The sequence below is a fragment of the Hyperoodon ampullatus genome, assembly GCF_949752795.1.
Source record: "Hyperoodon ampullatus genome assembly, chromosome: 3".
NCBI classification, from domain to species: Eukaryota; Metazoa; Chordata; class Mammalia; order Artiodactyla; family Ziphiidae; genus Hyperoodon; species Hyperoodon ampullatus.
Window position 1 is genome coordinate 37,895,628 of NC_136916.1, and position 18,701 is coordinate 37,914,328.

Sequence of the window (18,701 nt, forward strand, 5' to 3'; positions counted from 1 at the left end):
AGGAATGATAAAGGGCATACATACGAATGATTAGGTCAGGAAACAAATGGGAAAAGAAGGATTACTCAAAAATATTTGTGTGGTGGGCTTCCCTGATGGGGCAGTGGTTGAGAGTCCACCTGCCGATGCAGGGGACACAGGTTCGTGCCCCGGTCCGGGAAGATCCCACATGCCGCGGAGTGGCTAGGCCCGTGAGCCATGGCCGCTGAGCCTGAGCGTCCAGAGCTTGTGCTCCGCAACGGGAGAGGCCACAACAGTGAGAGGCCCGCGTACCGCAAAGAAAAAAAAAATTTGTGTGGCAATTGCTATTTTAAAAGAATAGATAAAAGTTGATCTCTTCCTTGCTCCATTCACAAAAGAAACTCCCATATGTATAAAAGAGTGAAATGTCCAAAAAAAACCAAAAACAAAAAACAAAAAAAATGATGAAAAGTATTAGAAGAAAACACAGGAGAATTTATTTATAACCTTGAGATAGAGAAAGCCTTCTTAAGTGCAATGGCTGTAAAGAAAAGATTAAAAATTCTGACTATATCAAAATCTAAAACTTCTTTATAACAAAAAAGCATATAAGCAAAGTAAAAAGGGAAACAACAGAGTGTAAGAAAACATATAATAGGCAAAGAATTCACAGGCAATTCACAGAAGATAAAACCTCAATAGCCAATAAAAATATGAGATTAATGAAAATTAACACGAGATGCCATTTTGTTCCATCAGTTTGCACACACAAAAAATTAATATCAAATTTATCGAGGCTGTGGAGAATTACTGATTAAATGTAAATTGTCATGCCATTTTTGGAGGACAATTTAACAGTATCTACATTAAAACTAAAAACGCACATATCCTTCAGAAGCACTCGGGTATACAAAGAAATTACAAAGATTTTCATTGCATTATATAAAAGCCACCCTCAATATCATCAATGGACAAACAGCCAAATAAACTATGGTACATCCTTAATAGGAATAGAACACAGGATGTCAAAAGAACAAGGTAGGTTTATCGGACATTGCAAAACTTTGCCAATAAGTTGATTAGTATAAAAATGCAAACTTGTAAGAAAATATATATAGTATGATGCCACTTATATAGAAGAAAATTCCCATAAAATGAAACTATATTTTTCTAAATAAACTGATATCAGAATAAAAATATACAGTAAAGACCTAGAAAACACACACCAAGATAATAATGGTGATGACCTCTGGAGAGGGCTGCTCTATCTGAATTACTTGGCTTTTCCCAGAGTGATGTGTTCACATATTATTTGTATAATTTGAAACATAATGTAATTTTAGAAGGGAAAAAGGAAAGGACTCGAGAAAGAGGCTTCCATTTGGAAGTTCACCACTGCCCTTCTGATAGGCCAGAATCCCAAGAGCTAAGCCTCTGGAAAGTATGGTATGCTCTCTGCCTCAGAGGGAGAGCCAGGAAGCTCCAGGGAAGCCATTCTGTTCTCTACGGTATCCCAATACAAAGACAACCTCCAACACCAAAAAAAAAAACTCCCTCAGTTTGGTGGATTGGGCTGTTACTTTGGCAGGGGCCAATTGGATTTCATGGGGCCTGAAGTATATATGATTTAGGGGTCTTTGTAAGAAAGAGAACACAAAAGTTTGAACACAAAATGCCCATGACCACCCTAATACCACTCAATCTGGGGGAAATTGTGACGGAGGGGAAGTTTGAGTGAGAAGAGATGGTGGTCTTAAGTGATTACGGTTAAAACATGTTACTTTTTGCAATTTTACAAAAGTACGTGGTCATGTGAACACACTGGTAGGGCCCCTCCTATGGTCTTGGAAGGGGCCATACAAGTGAGGGGCCCTGAAATTTAACCTCCTTTACCTTCAGGGAAACCCATCTCTGAACAAATGACTTGGGTCAATTATCCTCAAGGATAGGGGGCCATCTTCAAGGGAATGAGGCACAAGAGTAAGTCACAGAGAATCTGAAAATAGTGCCCTGGTAGAACATTTTATTAGTATATTTGATATTTAAGGTAAATTTCAAATCAAAATAAAAATTTCTAACATGTAACTTAGATCTCTTTGGAGATTTTCTTTAAAGTTTCTTACCGTTTCTAAATTATCTGCAGTCACGGGATCAAGAGTGTTCTGAGGAGAAAAATGAGAAATTAATTCACAATAGGTTTGGTATATGTTCCCCTTCTTCCTTCAATCTTTTGAGATGCTCTTTCTTCCCCCCAATTATTTTCGTGAAATGTGAACTCATCCTGTAGACATGGAGGACCAATATTTGTGTGGTCTTCTGGCCTGCGGATTTTAACACATGATCCTTGTCCTCTAGGATCTTAAAATGTATTTGGGGAAACAAGAAATCATTAGTGATGTTAAGAAGAAATATGAGTAGAGGGGAGGAGATCAATTAGGAGCCTATTACAAACATCTAAGTTGAAGCGAATATGTCTGATTGGCAAAATACATCAGTGATGTTGACAATTATATTTAAATAACTCTAAATGCAATTCATAGGACACGAATTACCACTGTAACTGGCATTAGTTGATTGCTTCTCAGTGTATAGAAACAGTGAATTATGGTGAGAAACCACCCCCATTCCAAGGTGCTTTTCCCACTTGGATAATAAATTAATCTCTCAAAAAATGTATCTGTTGGGCACCAAGTAGGATACCATGGGGTTGGTTGATAAAAAGAAGCAGAAGCTATGGTCTTAACAACCTAGAAATTTATCATCTAGTTAGGAGAAAAGAACTTCCATGCACAACCAGATAGTATGTGAGAAGTGTCAAAGAGAGGTATAGAGAATAAATTCTGTAAGAGTTTAGAGGAGGAAGGTCTCTGGGCCAGTAACTCTCCCAGGGATACAAAATCACACCCTGCTATGAAGACATTCACTGGAGAGAAAAGGCATTTATTCACAGCCACTCAATGAGCTCGGCATCATTGAGTCTCAGTCTTGGTCTCCTATATTAATAATATCACTAATTCTTTAGCACCTAATACAGTATGTTTTAAAGGCATGCTCAATGAATATTTGTTGTTGTTGATTAAAAAAATAAGTGCACATCAAATAGATGAGAAAATTTTGTCTTAGGGACTTCCCTTGTGGCACAGTGGTTAAGAATCTACCTGCCAATGCAGGGGACACGGGTTCGAGCCCTGGTCTGAGAAGATCCCACATGCTGCGGAGCAACTAAGCCCGTGCACCACAGCTACTGAGCCTGCACTCTAGAGGCCACGAGCCACAACTACTGAGCCCGCGTGCTGCAACTACTGAAGCCCATGCGCCTAGAGCCCATGCTCCACAACAAGAGAAGCCACCGCAATGAGAAGCCCATGCACCGCAACTAAGAGTAGCACCCACTCGCCACAACTAGAGAAAGCCCACGTGCAGCAATGAAGACGCAATGCAGCCAAAATGGAAAAAAAAGAAAATTACATCTTAAAATAATATTTACTGAAAAACTATATTTTAAAGAGATGGCATGAAGCCCAGGGATCACATATAATTAAACTGAAGTGGTAGAGTTCCTACCTTCTAAGAATAAGTGAAGAATGCATGTATTCCTATACAGTGAATCTCCTACATACAAACAAGTTCCATTCTGAGAGCATGTTCGTAAGTCCAATTTGTTCGTTAAGTCCAACAAAGTTAGCCTAGGTACCCAACTAACACAATTGGCTATATAGTACTGTACTGTATAGGTTTATAACACTTTTTACACAAATAATACATAAAAAACAAACACAAAAAATAAAGAAAACATTTTTAATCTTACAGTAGAGTACCTTGAAAAGTACAGTAGTACCGGCTACATCTCTGCTGCTTTTACTCTTGCTTCCGGACATCCTGGGCTTGAAATAAAGATACTGTACTACTGTACTCTATACAGTACTGTACAGTAAAGTGCACAAAAGCACAACCACTTGTAGAGGGTGCACGCATGTGACAACGTACACCAGACATGTGAACGCACGTTTGCATCTTTGAAAGTTCAAAACTTGAAGGTTCGTATGTAGGGGACTTACTGTATATTTAGAACAACCCTTTTATACCTTAATCTGGGGAATTTAGTGGAATGGGAGACATGAAAGGATTATTTCAACCCAGGAGGGAAAAAAAATATCTATTAGAGTTAAAAAAAAGACTCTTCCAGAGAAATGCCTGGGAGTGCTCTTGGTGGAGAGGCAACACCTAGACGAGAGAGATACCAGATTCCGACACCTCTGCTTTTTTTTTTTCCAAATATATATATATATATATATATATATATATATATATATATATGTATATAGGAGTAAAATTGCATTACAATGTTGTGTTAGTTTCTGCTGTACAATGAAGTGAATCAGCTATATGCATATCTATATCCCCTCCCTCTTGGACCTCCCTCTCCCCACCATCCCCACCATCCCACCCATTTAAATCTAGAAACAATAAATGCTGGAGAGGGTGTGGAGAAAAGGGAACCAACCATCTTGCACTGTTGGTGGGAATGTAAATTGATACAGCCACTATGGAGAACAGAATGGAGGTTCCTTAAAAAACTAAAAATAGAATTACCATATGACCCAGCAATCCCACTGCTGGGCATATACCCTGAGAAAACAGTAATTCAAAAGGACACATGCACCCCAATGTTCATTGCAGCACTATTTACAATAGCCAGGACATGGAAACAACCTAAATGTCCAACGATAGATGAATGGATAAAGAAGATGTGGTACATATATACAACGACACTTCTGCTTTTTAACATCTTATTTTAACCACAGCAAACTGATTTGAGAGACATGGGCCAGTGTGCCTCTTGTCCTCTCTTATGGCCTCCAGAAGGCCTCCTTCATCTTGAAATTGCAAGGAGGAGTTAGGCTAGATGTGGGTCAAGGGTAGGGAGAAACATATCAGTTGAAAACAGGGATGTTGCCTACCAGTTGCAGCTGTCTGACTTTTTTCTTTGTGAGTTGGGGGTGCTCCACTTCCTTGAGCCAAGACTCCTTAGGCAATTTATACACATCCAGCCAAATATCTCCAGCTCCTGCATTGGGAAACCAAGGAACCATTGAGCAACTGCAAGCAGGCAACAAGTTTCCCCTGAGAAACGGCCCGTCTTCACAGAACCTCTGTGAAGGTTGGCACAGAGACCAGCGGGCACCCTCAGAACAGCAACTTTGACAAACGGAAGGAGATGTAGTTCTGCAATGGTTATTGCCAGTCCTCACTCATGGAGAGCTGCAGAGCTCCTCTCCTCAGGCCACTGCCTCTAAAGGAAACGGGCCTCTCGCTCACAGCACTGAGGTAACAGTTTTTAACCAAACTGTCTGTGCTGCCTTGTCTCCGTGTTTTCTAGGTTCCAACGGTAAATTCCACTGATGTTTTGTCTCACAGCTATTCCCATCTGGGGAGGAAAGTGGCATATATAGAATCAATAACTAAGAGGGGTATGGCTGAGAAAGGGTTAGAATTGTGAGAGATGCCCCAGAGAATTCTTCTGACCAATATTTGAGGAGATGACAACCCATGGGGTGGTTGTGAGACTATCTCATCAAAGAAACATGCTCAGCTTCTATACTGAACTCCTGCCAACCTGGGAAAGGGTACTTTCCTATGATGGAATTCTGGCTAAATGTTTCCTTAAAAAAGTAATCTATATAGACACCTTGATTTCAGACTTCGGGCCTCCAGAGCTGTGAGAGACAAAATATCTGTTATTTTAGGCCACCCAGTTTGTGGTACTTTGTTATGGCAGCCCTAGGAAACTACTACAGATAGTATATAAGTTTTTTTTGTGATGCATAAAGCATTATAAAATATGTATCTTTCTCCAGCACCTAACATATGAGGGGCCTGGGGCAAGAATATACATGGAGGCCCATACACTGCATGTCTAAATATTTAAAAATTAAAAATCAAGCTAACAATCATTTGAATAAAATATGTTCTATCACCACAGGAATAACTGCAAGAGGCAAGATCCAACATTGAATGCTAAAAATGGTGGGCAAACAACAGTGAGAGGCCCGCGTACCGCAAAAAAAAAAAAAAAAAAATGGTGGGCAAAACTTTAGTTTTTAGTCTCCTTAGAGACTAAAGTTTAGAGACTAAACTTTAATCCTGGGCATAGTCTCAAAGTATCTCCCCCCAATTGTTTATCAATCACTGTGGAGATTTCAACATGTCTCAAAATTCTTTGATCCTCCTACAATCAGGAAATGGTGTTTATATCCTCTCCCCTTGAGTGTGGTCTGGACTTAGAGTATGGAAAGGGAAAAACAGTAGCTCAACAGTGGAGGAAACTGGCAGATCACTTTAACTAAATGATCAAGGTTAACATCAGCAGTAGTGCTATCACATACACCCCTGATATAATACAACAAAAAGCTCCTTTGTGGGACTTTCCCCCAAATCCTTAACCCTGGTTGAATCATGAGAAAAAATTCAGACAAACTGAAATTCAGGGACATTGTACAAAATATCTGACTGGTACTCTTCAAAAGTGTCAAGGTCATGAAAAACAAGGCAAGGTCAAGACATCACAAATAGGTATAGACTAATATGACGATGACTAAATGCAATATGATATCCTGGATTGCACCTTGGAGCAAAAATTTAGATTAGAAGAAAAACTGGCAAAACGTGAAAACTGTAGTTAATAGTGTTATACCAATGTTATTTGCTTAATGTTGACAACTGTACCATGGTTTTGTTAAATGTTGGCATTAGGGAAACTGGGTGAAGGGTATAAGGGAACTCTGTCCTATCTTTGCAACTCTTCTGTAAATTATTTCTAAATAGAATGTTTGGGACTTCACTGGTGGTTCAGTGGGTAAGACTCCATGCTCCCAGTGCAGGGGGCCCGGGTTCGATGACTGGTTGGGGAATTAGAGCCCGCATGCTGCAACTAAGAGTCCACATGCCACAACTAAGAAACCCACATTTCCACAACAAAGATCCCACGTGCCGCAAGTAAGACCCCGCACAGCCTAAATAAATAAAGTTTAAAAGGTTTTGGAGAAAAGTGATTATCTGGAAGAGACTGCAAATCTGAATCTTCTTAAGAGCCTTTGGTTAATCTTACCTTGTAGGAGGAAGGCTGCAAAGTCCCCTCCTTCAGAAATCTCCATTTTTATACAGGTGGTTTGCTTGCTGGTATCATCCTGAAAGGAAGAGAGATACTGAGAGAGGAAGTTCAGCCTGATGACAGAAGAGAATGTATTTCAGGGCTTTTTGTAGTTCACACCAGGGAAATAAATCCTTTTAAAACTTGAGGCATAAAAAGATGCCTCAAACTGCTTCAAACTTTCCATTTTTGCACAGGAATTAGACAAGATTGTAAGTAAAGAAGTGGAATTCAGTTTTCTGTCAAAAGGGTTTGGGACTTATTTCCTGGTTTCTTAAGTACTCCTGATGATTTGTAGTCATTTCATACTATCTGATCTCCTGCTCAGGTTTGCAAACCCTACAGACCTATGCCACCACTCAGGTATTCAAAATGAGCTGAAACAAGTTCTACATGACACTGAAAACTCTGGTCAGTTGCTTGAAAAAAGGTTCTGTCTAGGCTACTGTAGTGTCATAGTCTGATTGGGCTGCTAAAAGAAAATACCATAGACTGGGTGGCTCATAAACAATTAACATTTATTTCTCACAGTCCTGGAGGTTGGGAATCCAAGATTTCCAAGGATTTCTGGCAGATTCAGTGTCTGGTAAGACCTAGCTTCCTGGCTCATAGACTGCATGCCACCTGTGGCTGTGTCCTCACATGGTGGAAGGGTTGAGGGAGCTCTCTTGGTCTTATAAGTGCACTAATCCCATTTATGAGGACTCTGCCCTCGTGACCTAATCACCTCCCACATTGGGGATTAGTATTTCAACATGAATTTTAGGGAGACACAAACATTCAGTCCATATTAAGTAGAGACTGAATGTAACCCTAGAGTGAAACCTGCTCAAACTTTGGGCCAGGTGAAAAAGACTCAATATGTACAGTTGTGCTATTCCTTTAAGGAGCTCTAAGACTAGCAACATAAGATGGCTAGACAAATTAGGCTGGTGAGCCCCCTAAATTATTTAAGGAGAATGAGTTTTAAACATTTTTAATTTTTGTTTTTCTTTCATTTTATTTTTATTTCATTTATTTATTTGGCTGCACAAGGTCTTAGTTGTGGCATGCAGGATCTTTAGTTGTGGCATATGGGATCTTTAGTTGCTGCATGTGAACTCTTAGTTGTGGCATGTGGGATCTAGTTCCCTGACCAGGGATTGAACCTGGGTCCCCTGCATTGGGAGCACAGAGTCTCAGCCACTGGACCACCAGGGAAGTCCCTAACTTTCTTTTTTAAAAAATTAGAGTATATTTGATGTACAATATAGTTATTAACAATTTTAAAAATTTATACTCCATTTATAGTTATTATAAAATATTGGCTATATTCCCCATATTGTACAATATATCCTTGTAGCTTACTTTATATGTAATAGCTTGTACCTCTTAATCCCGTACCCCTATATTGCTCCTCCCCACTTCCCTCTCCCCACTGGCAAGCATTAGTTTGTTCTCTATAACTGTGAGTCTGCTTCTTTTTTGTTAAATTTACTGGTTTGTTATATTTTTTAGATTCCACATATTAGTGATATCAAACAGTATTTGTCTTTCTCTGTCTGACTTTTTTCACTTAGCATAATACCCTCCAAGTCCATCCATGTTGCTGCAAATGGCAAAATATCATTCTTTTTTATGGCTTAGTAGTATTCCATTGTGTGTGTGTGTGTGTGTGTGTGTGTGTGTGTGTGTGTGTGTGTCTTCTTTATCCATTCATCTGTTGATGGTCTCATAGGTTGCTTCCATATCTTGGCAATTGTGACTAATGCTGCTAAGAACATTGGGATGCATGTATCTTTCTGAATTAGAGTTTTGGGGTTTTTTTCCATTATGTACCCAGGAGTGGAATTGCTGGGTCATACAGTAGTTCTATTTTTAGTTTTATGAGAAACCTCCACACTGTCTTCCACATTGACTCCACTAATTTACATTCCCACCAACAGTGTATGAGGGTTCCCTTTTCTTTACACTCTCACCAACATTTGTTTTTTGTGTTCTTTTTTTTTTAAAGGGCTTTTGTTTTTTTAAATATTTATTTATTTTGGATGCGCTGGGTCTTAATTGCAGCACACAGGATTTTCACTGTGGCATGTTTAGTTGCAGCATGTGGACTTCTTAGTTGCGGCATGCATGCAGGATCTAGTTACCCAACAAGGGATTGAACTCAGGCCCCCTGCCTTGGGAGCGCAGAGTCTTACTCACTGGACCACCAGGGAAGTCCCTGTGTTCCTTTTGATAATAGTCATTCTGACAGGTGTGAGGTGATATCTTTGTGTGGTTTGATTTGCATTTTTCTGATGATTAGTGATGTTAAGCATCTTTTCATGTGCTTGTTGGCCATCTGCATTTCCTCTTTGGGAAAATGTCTATTCAATTGTTCTGCCCATTTTTAAATCAGGTTGTTTGTCTTTTTGATGTTGAGTTGTATGAGCTATTTATGTATTTTGGAAATTAATCCCTTAGTTGCATCATTTGCAAATATTTTCTCCCATTCTTTTCATTTTGTTTATGGTTTCCTTTGCTGTGCAAAAGCCTTTAAGTTTAATTAGGTCCCATTTGTTTATTTTTGCTTTTATTTCCATTACCCCAGGAGACAGATCCAAAAAAAATATTGCTGCGATTTATGTCAAAGAGTGTTCTGCCTATGTTTTCCTCTAGGAGTTTTATAGTATCTGGTCTTACATTTAGGTCTTTAATCCACTTTGAGTTTATTTTTTTATATGGTGTTAAAGAATGTTCTAATTTCTTTCTTTTACATGTAGCTGTCCAGTTTTCCCAGTACCACTTACTGAAGATACTGTCTTTCCTCCATTGTAAAATCTTGCCTCCTTTATCATAGATTAATTGAGCATACATGCATGGGTTTATTTCTGGGCTTTCTATCCTGTTCCACTGATCTATGTGTCTGTTTTTGTGCCAATACCTACTATTTTGATTACTGTAGCTTTGTAGTATAGTCTAAAGTCAGGAATTGTGATTCCTCCAGCTCTGTTCTTTCTCAAAATTGCTTTGAGTATCCAGGGTCTTTTGTATTTCCATACAAATTTTAAAATTATTTGTTCTAGTTCTGTGAAAAATGCCATTGGTATTTTGATAGGGATTGCATTGAATCTGTAGACTGCCTTGGGTAGTATGGTCATTTAAAAATATTTTTATTTATGTATTTTAATATCAATTTGTAGGTTATAGAAATTTCAAATGCACATGAAGACAAAAAAATAGTATAATGAACCCCATGTATCCATTACTCAACTTCACCAGTTATCAATATATGACAAATCTTGTTTTATTGTCTCCCAACTTCATTAAATATTTCTATTTAATTAATCCTAGTTCCTTAATACCACTTACTATCCAGTCTGTTTTCAAATTTCCTCAATTGTCTAATAAATACCTCTCCACAACTGGTTTGTTCAAATCAGAATTCATGTGTAACTGATTCACTTTGCTGTACACCTGAAACTAATACAACGTTGTAAATCAACTATACTCCAATAAAAAAAAAATTTTTTTAAGTCAAAACTGAGAAACCAGGATTCAAATGAAGCCCATGTATTGTATTGAGTTGGCCAAAAAGTTCATTCGGGTTTTTTGTAACGTCTTATGAAAAACCTAAATGAACTTTTTGGCCAACCCAATATTTCGTTAATTTATCTCATAAGTCTCTTTTAATTTATAACTGTTACCCTATTTGTTTTTCTTTTCACCATTTTTTTATTGAATAAACCAGGTCATTTGTCCTGTGGAATTTTTCACTTTTTCACTTTCTGGATTGGACTGATTGCATCCCATGGCATTGTTTACATGTATTTCCTGTAAACCAGCAACCAGTTCTAGAGGTTTGATTAGATTTAGGCTCAATTAAAACAAAAGGCCAGAATACTCCACAGGTGTTTGGTGTCTCCCTCCGTCATCACATGAGGAGGCTCATAATAGCTAGCTGTTCTTTCTCTTTTTTTTTTTTTTTTGCGGTACGCGGGCCTCTCACTGCTGTGACCCCTCCCATTGCGGAGCACAGGCTCCGGACGTGCAGGCTCAGCGGCCATGGCTCACAGGCCTAGCCGCTCCGCAGCATGTGGGATCTTCCCGGAATGGGGCACGAACCCATGTCCCCTGCATTGGCAGGTGGACTCTCAACCACTGCACCACTGGGGGAGCCCTGTTCTTTCTTTTAATAATGTTCATGGTGATCATTGACAAGAGGTGTCATCCTGGCTCATCAATTATAAAGTCCTCCATCAGCACTGATGGTCGTTACCTAGACTATTACTCTGCAAAATGGCTACAAAACTGATATCCCCCAATTCTATCATTCCTTCTGCATTTGTTAGAATTCTTCTATAAAGAAAATCTTTCCATTTTTCCATCATCAACTATTTGATTACCCTGAAATACAGCCTATATGGGAAAGTCAAGATAAATGCTTGATGCTCTCCCTAATTAGTTTTCAGAATACTGAGTTTGTACCTTAGCAACTTCCAGAGGTAATAATGAAGTCCTTAAAAAAATATATGTAATGAATTAACTTTTTTTTTTAACACTTTTGGTGTGTTCTAATCCACCAACACTACTTTCTTTTTAATGTCCCTGTCAAGTTTGGATATCACAGTTTTGCTGGTCTCCTAAAATCAGTTGATGAGTATTCCCTGTATTTTTTTTAGAGAGATTTCTTTTTACATAAAATTTAAAAACAGTTAAAGGGACTTCCCTGGTGGCGCAGTGGTTAAGAACCCACCTGCCAATGCAGGGGACACGGGTTCGACCCCTGGTCTGGGAAGATCCCACATGTCGCGGAGCAACTAAGCCCGTGCGCCACAATTACTGAGCCTGCACTTTAGAGCCCACGAGCCACGAGCCACAACTACTGAAGCCTGCGCGCCTAGAGCTCGTGCTCCACAACAAGAGAAGCCACTGCAATGAGAAGCCCGTGCATTGCAACAAAGAGTAGCTCCCGCTTGCCGCAACTAGAGAAAGCCTGCATGCAGCAACAAAGACCCAACGCAGCCAAAATTAATAAATAAAATAAATAAATTAATTTAAAAAAGAATAAAGTACTTTGTTAAATAAAATAAATAAAAAATAAAAACAGTTAAAGGCACAGATATTAAATGTACAACTTGATGGGTTTGGACATATATGTATACATCCATGTAACTAACACACAGTCAAGGTATAAGTTCCTTAGTGCCCTGTTTCGGTCAGTTACACCTCTATAGGCAACCAACGTTCTGCTCTTCCTCACCAACATAGCTTGGTTTCAACTGTTCTTAAATTTCATGTAACTGGAATCATACAGGGCCTGTAACATCGGCGGCCTCTGCACCCTTTCTCCTTCAATAACATCACATTCCACGGTCTATCTCCTACACGGCAAAGGCACTTCCTGGGTTATTCTTTATGGCAGTCTGTTGTCCAAGTACATCTTCCTTGGTGTCCTTACTGGTGGTGAAACCGTATCTGTTGTTCACAGGAACCATCCGACTGTTCCCCAAACCTTTGTTGCCATAACCTCTTTGTCTCCACCAGCAGGCGCAGCCCTTGCACGGGTGGTGCAGGTGTGGGCAGTGTGGAGGGCTGTGGGCTGCTGGGTCTCCCCCTCCTTGCTCAGGGTTGTGGTCATGGTGACTGGGGCCAGCTGTGACAGCTGTGGCTCCTCCTGGGGTGTGAGGGCCACTAGGCAGGGCAGCGGTGGGGTTTCTCAGAGCTCTCTGGGGTCCACTCTCTGCCCCTGATACTGATCGAACTCTAATAGCATCTTTTTTTAAATTAATTAGTTAATTAATTAATTTTGGCTGTGTTGGGTCTTCCTTGCTGCACGCGGGCTTTCTCTAGTTGCAGCGAGCGGGGGCTACTCTTTGTTGGTGTGCATGGGCTTCTCATTGCAGTGGCTTCTCTTGTTGAGGAGCATGGGCCCCAGGCACACGGGCTTCAGTAGTTGTGGCATGCAGGCTCAGTAGTTGTGGCACACAGGCTTAGTTGCTCCGTGGCATGTGGGATCTTCCTGGACCAGGGCTCAAACCCGTGTCCCCTGCATTGGCAGACGGATTCTTAACCACTGTGCCACGAGGGAAGTCCCTAATAGCATTTTTGACGAGCATAAGTTTTAAATTTTTTAGCAGCTTTATTAGGGATGTGATAACATAATAAACTGCATGTTTAAAGTGTACAGTTTGATTAGTTTAGACATGTATATCCCTTGAAACCAGCACCACAATCAAGAAAGTGGACATATCCATCACTGCCAAGTTTCCTCCTGCCCCTTTGTAAGCTTTCCCTCCACCCCTCTCCCAACTCACCCCAGGCAAAAACTGGTGTTTCCTGTCACTAGATTCGTTTGTATTTTCTAGAATTTTACATAAATGCAATCGTACAGTATGTATGTATTCTTTTTCGTTTCTCTTCTTTCACTCAGCCTATTTATTCTGAGATGTAGCCATGTTGTTAAGTTCATCCTTTTTACTGCTGAGCAGTATGTACCACGATTTGCTTATCCATTCACCTGTTGATGGGTGTTGAGTGGTTTCTGGTTTCTGGCTATTACAAAGAAAGCTGCTGTGAACATTCATGTACATATTTTTGTATGGAGATATGCTTTCATTTCTCCTGGGTAAATGTCTAGGAGTGGAACGGCCACATCATATGGTAGGTGTATGTTTAACTTTTTTAAAAAAACTGCCAAAGTGGTTGGGGCACTATGCTTTACCACCAGCAGTGAATGAGAGTTCCAGCTCTTCTATAGCTCTGCCAACACTTGGTATGGTCAGTCTTTTCAATTTTAGGCATTCTAATACACGTGCAGTGATAGCTCATGACTTTAATTTGCATTTCCCTAATGACTAATGATGGTGAATATCTTATTTACCCTCTCTATATATTCTTTAGTAAACTGTCCTTTTTTCCCCAAGACATTTGCTCATTTTAAAAAACTGGGTTGTTTTCTTACTTTTGAGTTTTGAGTTTTGAGAGTTCTTCATATGTTCTGGATACAAGTCCTTTATCAGATATATGACTTGCAATTATTTGCTCCCAGTCTATGACTTGCCTTTTTATTCTTTTAACAATGTCTTTTGCAAAACAGAAGGTTTTAGGGTTTTTTTGAAAAAATAAATTTATTTATTTATTTTTGGCTGCGTGGGGTCTTTGTTGCTGTGTGTGGGCTTTCTCTAGTTGCGGTAAGTGTGGGCTACTCTTCGTTGAGGTGCGCAGGCTTCTCATTGAGGTGGATTCTCGTTGTGGAGCATGGGCTCTAGGCGTGGGACTTCAGTAGCTGCAGCACGCAGGCTCAGTAGTTGTGGCTCACGACTCTAGAGCGCAGGCTCAGTAGTTGTGGTGCACCAGCTTAGTTGCTCCATGGCATGTGGGATCTTCCCGGACCAGGGGTCGAACCTGTGTCCCCTGCATTGGCAGGTGGGTTCTTAACCACTGTGCCACCAGGGAAGCCCAGAAGGTTTTAGTTTTGATGAAGTCTAATCTATCAATTTTTTTCTTGTATGGAATGTGGTTTTCGTGTTGTAGTTAAAATATCTTTGCCTAACTCAAGGTCACAAAGACTTCCTCCTATGTTTTCTTCTAGAGGTTTTATAGTTTTAGATTTTTCATATAGATATATGACTATTTTGAGTTAATTTTTGTATATGGCATGAGGAATTAAAAGTATCTAATTTCGATGAAGTCCAATTTCAGTTTTTTTCTTTTATGGATAGTGCCTTTTATGTCCTAAGAAATCTTTGCCTGCCCCAAGGTTGCAAAAAACATTTCCTGTGTTTTCTTCAAAAAGGATAATGTTTTTAGCCTTTACATTTAGGTCTATAATCCATCTCAAATTAATTTTTACATATGATGTGAGGTAGGGTTGAGGTTCATTTTCCCCCATTTGTTTATCCAGCATTCCAGCATCATTTGTTGAAAATACTTTCTTTTTCCCACTGAATTGCTTTGGTGCCCATCAATAGTATTTTTTATAAAACAAACTACAACTAAAAATATACTCTGAGCAATACCGCCTCTTTTTTGGATTCATTAATTAAAAAAAAAAGACACTTTCTAAGAACCTATAGTATGCAGGCAATGTACTAGGAACAAGAAATATACGGTGAATAAGCCATGTCCTCTGCCCTCAAGGAACTTACATCCAGGAGAAGAAGCAGTCATATAAACAAATAAGTGTGGAGGGTAGAGAAAACACTGTGATAGAAGTTCTTTCCTTGGGCTTCCCTGGTGGCGCAGTGGTTGAGAATCTGCCTGCCAATGCAGGGGACACGGGTTCGAGCCCTGGTCTGGGAGGATCCCACATGCCACGGAGCAACTGGGCCCGTGAGCCACAACTACTGAGCCTGCACGTCTGGGGCCCGTGCTCCGCAATAAGAGAGGCAGCGACAGTGAGAGGCCCGCGCACCGCGATGAAGAGTGGCCCCCGCTTGCCACAACTAGAGAAAGCCCTTGCACAGAAACGAAGACCCAACACAGCCATAAATAAATAAATAAATAGAGCAAGCTGTCAACAAGTAAAAATAAATAAACACTATTATATTAAAAAAAAAAGAAGTTCTTTCCTATATGGTGGTGGCACAGAGGAGGGAGGGATCAACTTCTCTTGGGTATATCAGGGAAAGCATCTCAGAGGAGGGGATATTTGAGCTGGTCTTGAAGAATGAGAGAAATTTAAGAGGTACACACAGTAGGTAGGGAGACAAGGAGAGCCTTCTATGCAAAGGGGACAGCATGGACAAGGGAACAGGATGTGAAGCGGCCTGGAAAATTTAGGGACTTGTAAGCAGTTATTAGACATGTTGGTCTGGTGCTCAATCTGGACCAGAGTTCCTTAGTAATTTTCTTCTCTTGACAACTGGGAAAATGAATCCAAGGCATTCAGTATGTACCCTCTGATGGTGAGGGATCTTTTAATAGGATATTTTGGAGGAGGCTCTCTGGCCAGGGAGGTCTCTATTTCTCTCTACTCTAGGATGGCTGTCATTGCCTCCATGTTAAAAGTAAACTTGATTTGCTACAGCTTTTGGCCCAGCTACAGATGAAAGAACACGAACTTACCGCTTCATTGATGGCTTTGATGAGGTAAAGACCATCCTTATAAAAATAAAATAGTCTAATGATACCTGAAACAGAAAAATAAGTAAGAATGAAAGACAGGCAGGTGAACTGAAGAAAAGTTGAAATTTTATATTTGACTTTCTGAGATATCATGATAAACTCATGCATTATTAGACTTCCTGCTTGGCCCCTGCACTGCCCATGATCATCTTGGACTCCTTGCCTTCTTCCGCCCCTCACTTGAAATGTTCAAGTTATTCTCCCTCTTGGGTCGTCTCGGTCTACACTGGCCCTACCCTCTTCTTCTAGAATCCTCTTGTAAGCACTTCAGCCACACCAATCCACTCATGACTTCTATTCATCTGTTTTAGCACATCATCCCATAGTGTTTCACATTGTTATCCAGCTGCTTCCTGTGAGTGTTTTTTATTCCTCGAGTGAGTTCACAGATTCTCTGAGGGAAAGGATCACATCTTACTCTTCTATGTGCCTCATTTCTCACAGCCCAACAAGCTCCTCATGCAGTTAATTTTGTTGATACAGTAAATAATTTTGTCATTCTCATTCTCATTTAACCTAAGGGCTCTAGTATGTGATCATCGTCCACCGTGACTTCTTGCCTCTTTCTTTAGGTGCCTCCCAGACACTCATAACCTGCCCCTACAGCCATAATAATGACCTTGCAGAGGTATCTGGATCACTGTGGGTGAAAGTCTAACTCAACCCAATAAACATTCATGGGATATCTGCTCCATGACCACAAATGTGCTAGGGACAACCAAGGCAGTCTCTGCCCTCAAATTCATCACACTGAGAATCACACAGACAGGAAACTAACTAGATATAAGGCAGTGTGATAAATGCAGTCCTATCTTTACACCAAACTCCTCCTCAGTATCAACATTCCCACTCCAGGTGCCTCAAAGATGTGCATGCTCAAATGGAATTTCTCAACTCACAGACCCCTGAAATCTTATTCTCCTAAAATTGCTTATCAAGTAATGGCATCATCATCCACCCCATTATCTAAGGAGGAAAGGAGTAATTTTTCTTCACTTACCCTCACATACCACCCTACTCCCTGACCCCATACATATATTCCATCACTCACCAAGTTTTTCCACTATATTTTCCTTTTCATTTTTTTAAGCTTTTTATTTTGAACTAGTTTTAGACTTAGAGAAAAATTGCAAAAATAGTACAGAGTTCCCTTATAATCCCTCGCCTCATTTCTCCTAGTGTTAACATCTTACAGAACTACAGTACAATTTTCTTTTCATTTTAACAGCCCCTGCCTTGGTTCAGACCTTCATAATTTCTCTCCTAGATGAATGCACTAGCTCTTCCTGGTCTCTCTACCTCTCAATTTGACTTTTGCAAACTCCTATCAGGGTGCTCTTCCTAAAATACCAGTTGGGTCAGGTCACTCTCCTGCAGACACGTATCTTCCAGGACACTGTCCATAGTTCTCTATACTATGGTCCCCATGTCTGGGTCATCCTCAGGCTGAGGAAGAAAAGCAAGCCTGGCTTAAATGAGCAGCAGGATTGCTGAGTGCTGGAAAGGATGTGGACTCTGGGCCCACACTGCCTGGTTCAAATCCTGCCTGTGCCACTTACTCTCTGCATTACCTCAAGTAGGTTATTTAACCTCCATGCCTCAGTTGCCTCTTCTGAAAAACAAGAATAATAAACTGTATTTACCTACTAAAGCTGTTGTGACGGTGAAATGGGCCAACAAGTGTGAAATGTTAGAATAGTGCCTGGCACACCATACTGTCCTGCAGATGTTAGTTAATACTGCATGACCAGGAAGAACTCTCCAGGTCTGGCCCCTCTCATGCCTGGAAAGGAGATTAAGTTGAACAACAGTCTACAGGTACCTATAAATTAGGCTAAAAAGGAAGATGAAGAACATGTACCTATTTCATCCACAGAAGCAATAAGTATTTCACTCCCCAAATCTGTGGCCCAGATGTAAGTGACATCAACCTTAAGTTTCTCCCAAACATATATTCGTTCAGCATTGTACAGATTATAGATGGAGAATCCTTTGGTTCCTCCAATAAACACATAGTCTTGGGAAATAGCCATACAATTTGGCATTTTGTTGAGCTGGGAAAAGAAAAACATAGAAAAAAGGAATGATTTTTCAGTTATCACCATGTGCAAGTAATATGAGCTAACTTTTCAAAGAGGGAAGCAGGTCCCTCCTAGTTATAGTATCATGTCCAAACACAGTGCCCATCTAAATATCTTGCCCAAACATCAAGAAAGTCATAGCATTCTACTCTTAGGGGAAAGGGGCCAGAGAAAACAAAGAAGTTGAGAATAAATGCTCATTCACAACACTAAGTGTGACCACAGACCCTGTGGTGAGTGGACCAGTGGCCCCATTCCCTGCACTTTATTCATCTAGAACACTGGTAAGAGCTATAACTGACATACTGGCAGATTTTCAACCATCAAGCAAGGGAGTGATTAATACACTCTGAAAGATTTTTAAATAACAATAGGATGTAAAAGATACATCTGTATAATCTTCAATTAACCAGAACACC

At 40.1% G+C, this 18,701-nt stretch overlaps 1 protein-coding gene across 1 annotated transcript in view; it reads right to left on the bottom strand.

The window, feature by feature from the left end:
• The window catches only part of WDR93 (WD repeat domain 93), a gene marked incomplete at its 3' end in the record, with an annotated part of 43,425 nt that overhangs the window by 19,676 nt on the left and 5,048 nt on the right, over nt 1–18,701 (bottom strand). Inside the window, exons 3-7 of the mRNA XM_079699044.1 lie at nt 18,063–18,255; nt 16,142–16,206; nt 7,070–7,148; nt 4,923–5,029; nt 2,085–2,123 (exon numbers count right to left, since the gene is read on the bottom strand). Of these exons, the coding sequence (XP_079555170.1) occupies nt 2,085–2,123; nt 4,923–5,029; nt 7,070–7,148; nt 16,142–16,206; nt 18,063–18,255 (483 nt within the window). The remainder of the gene's footprint in view (nt 1–2,084; nt 2,124–4,922; nt 5,030–7,069; nt 7,149–16,141; nt 16,207–18,062; nt 18,256–18,701) is intronic.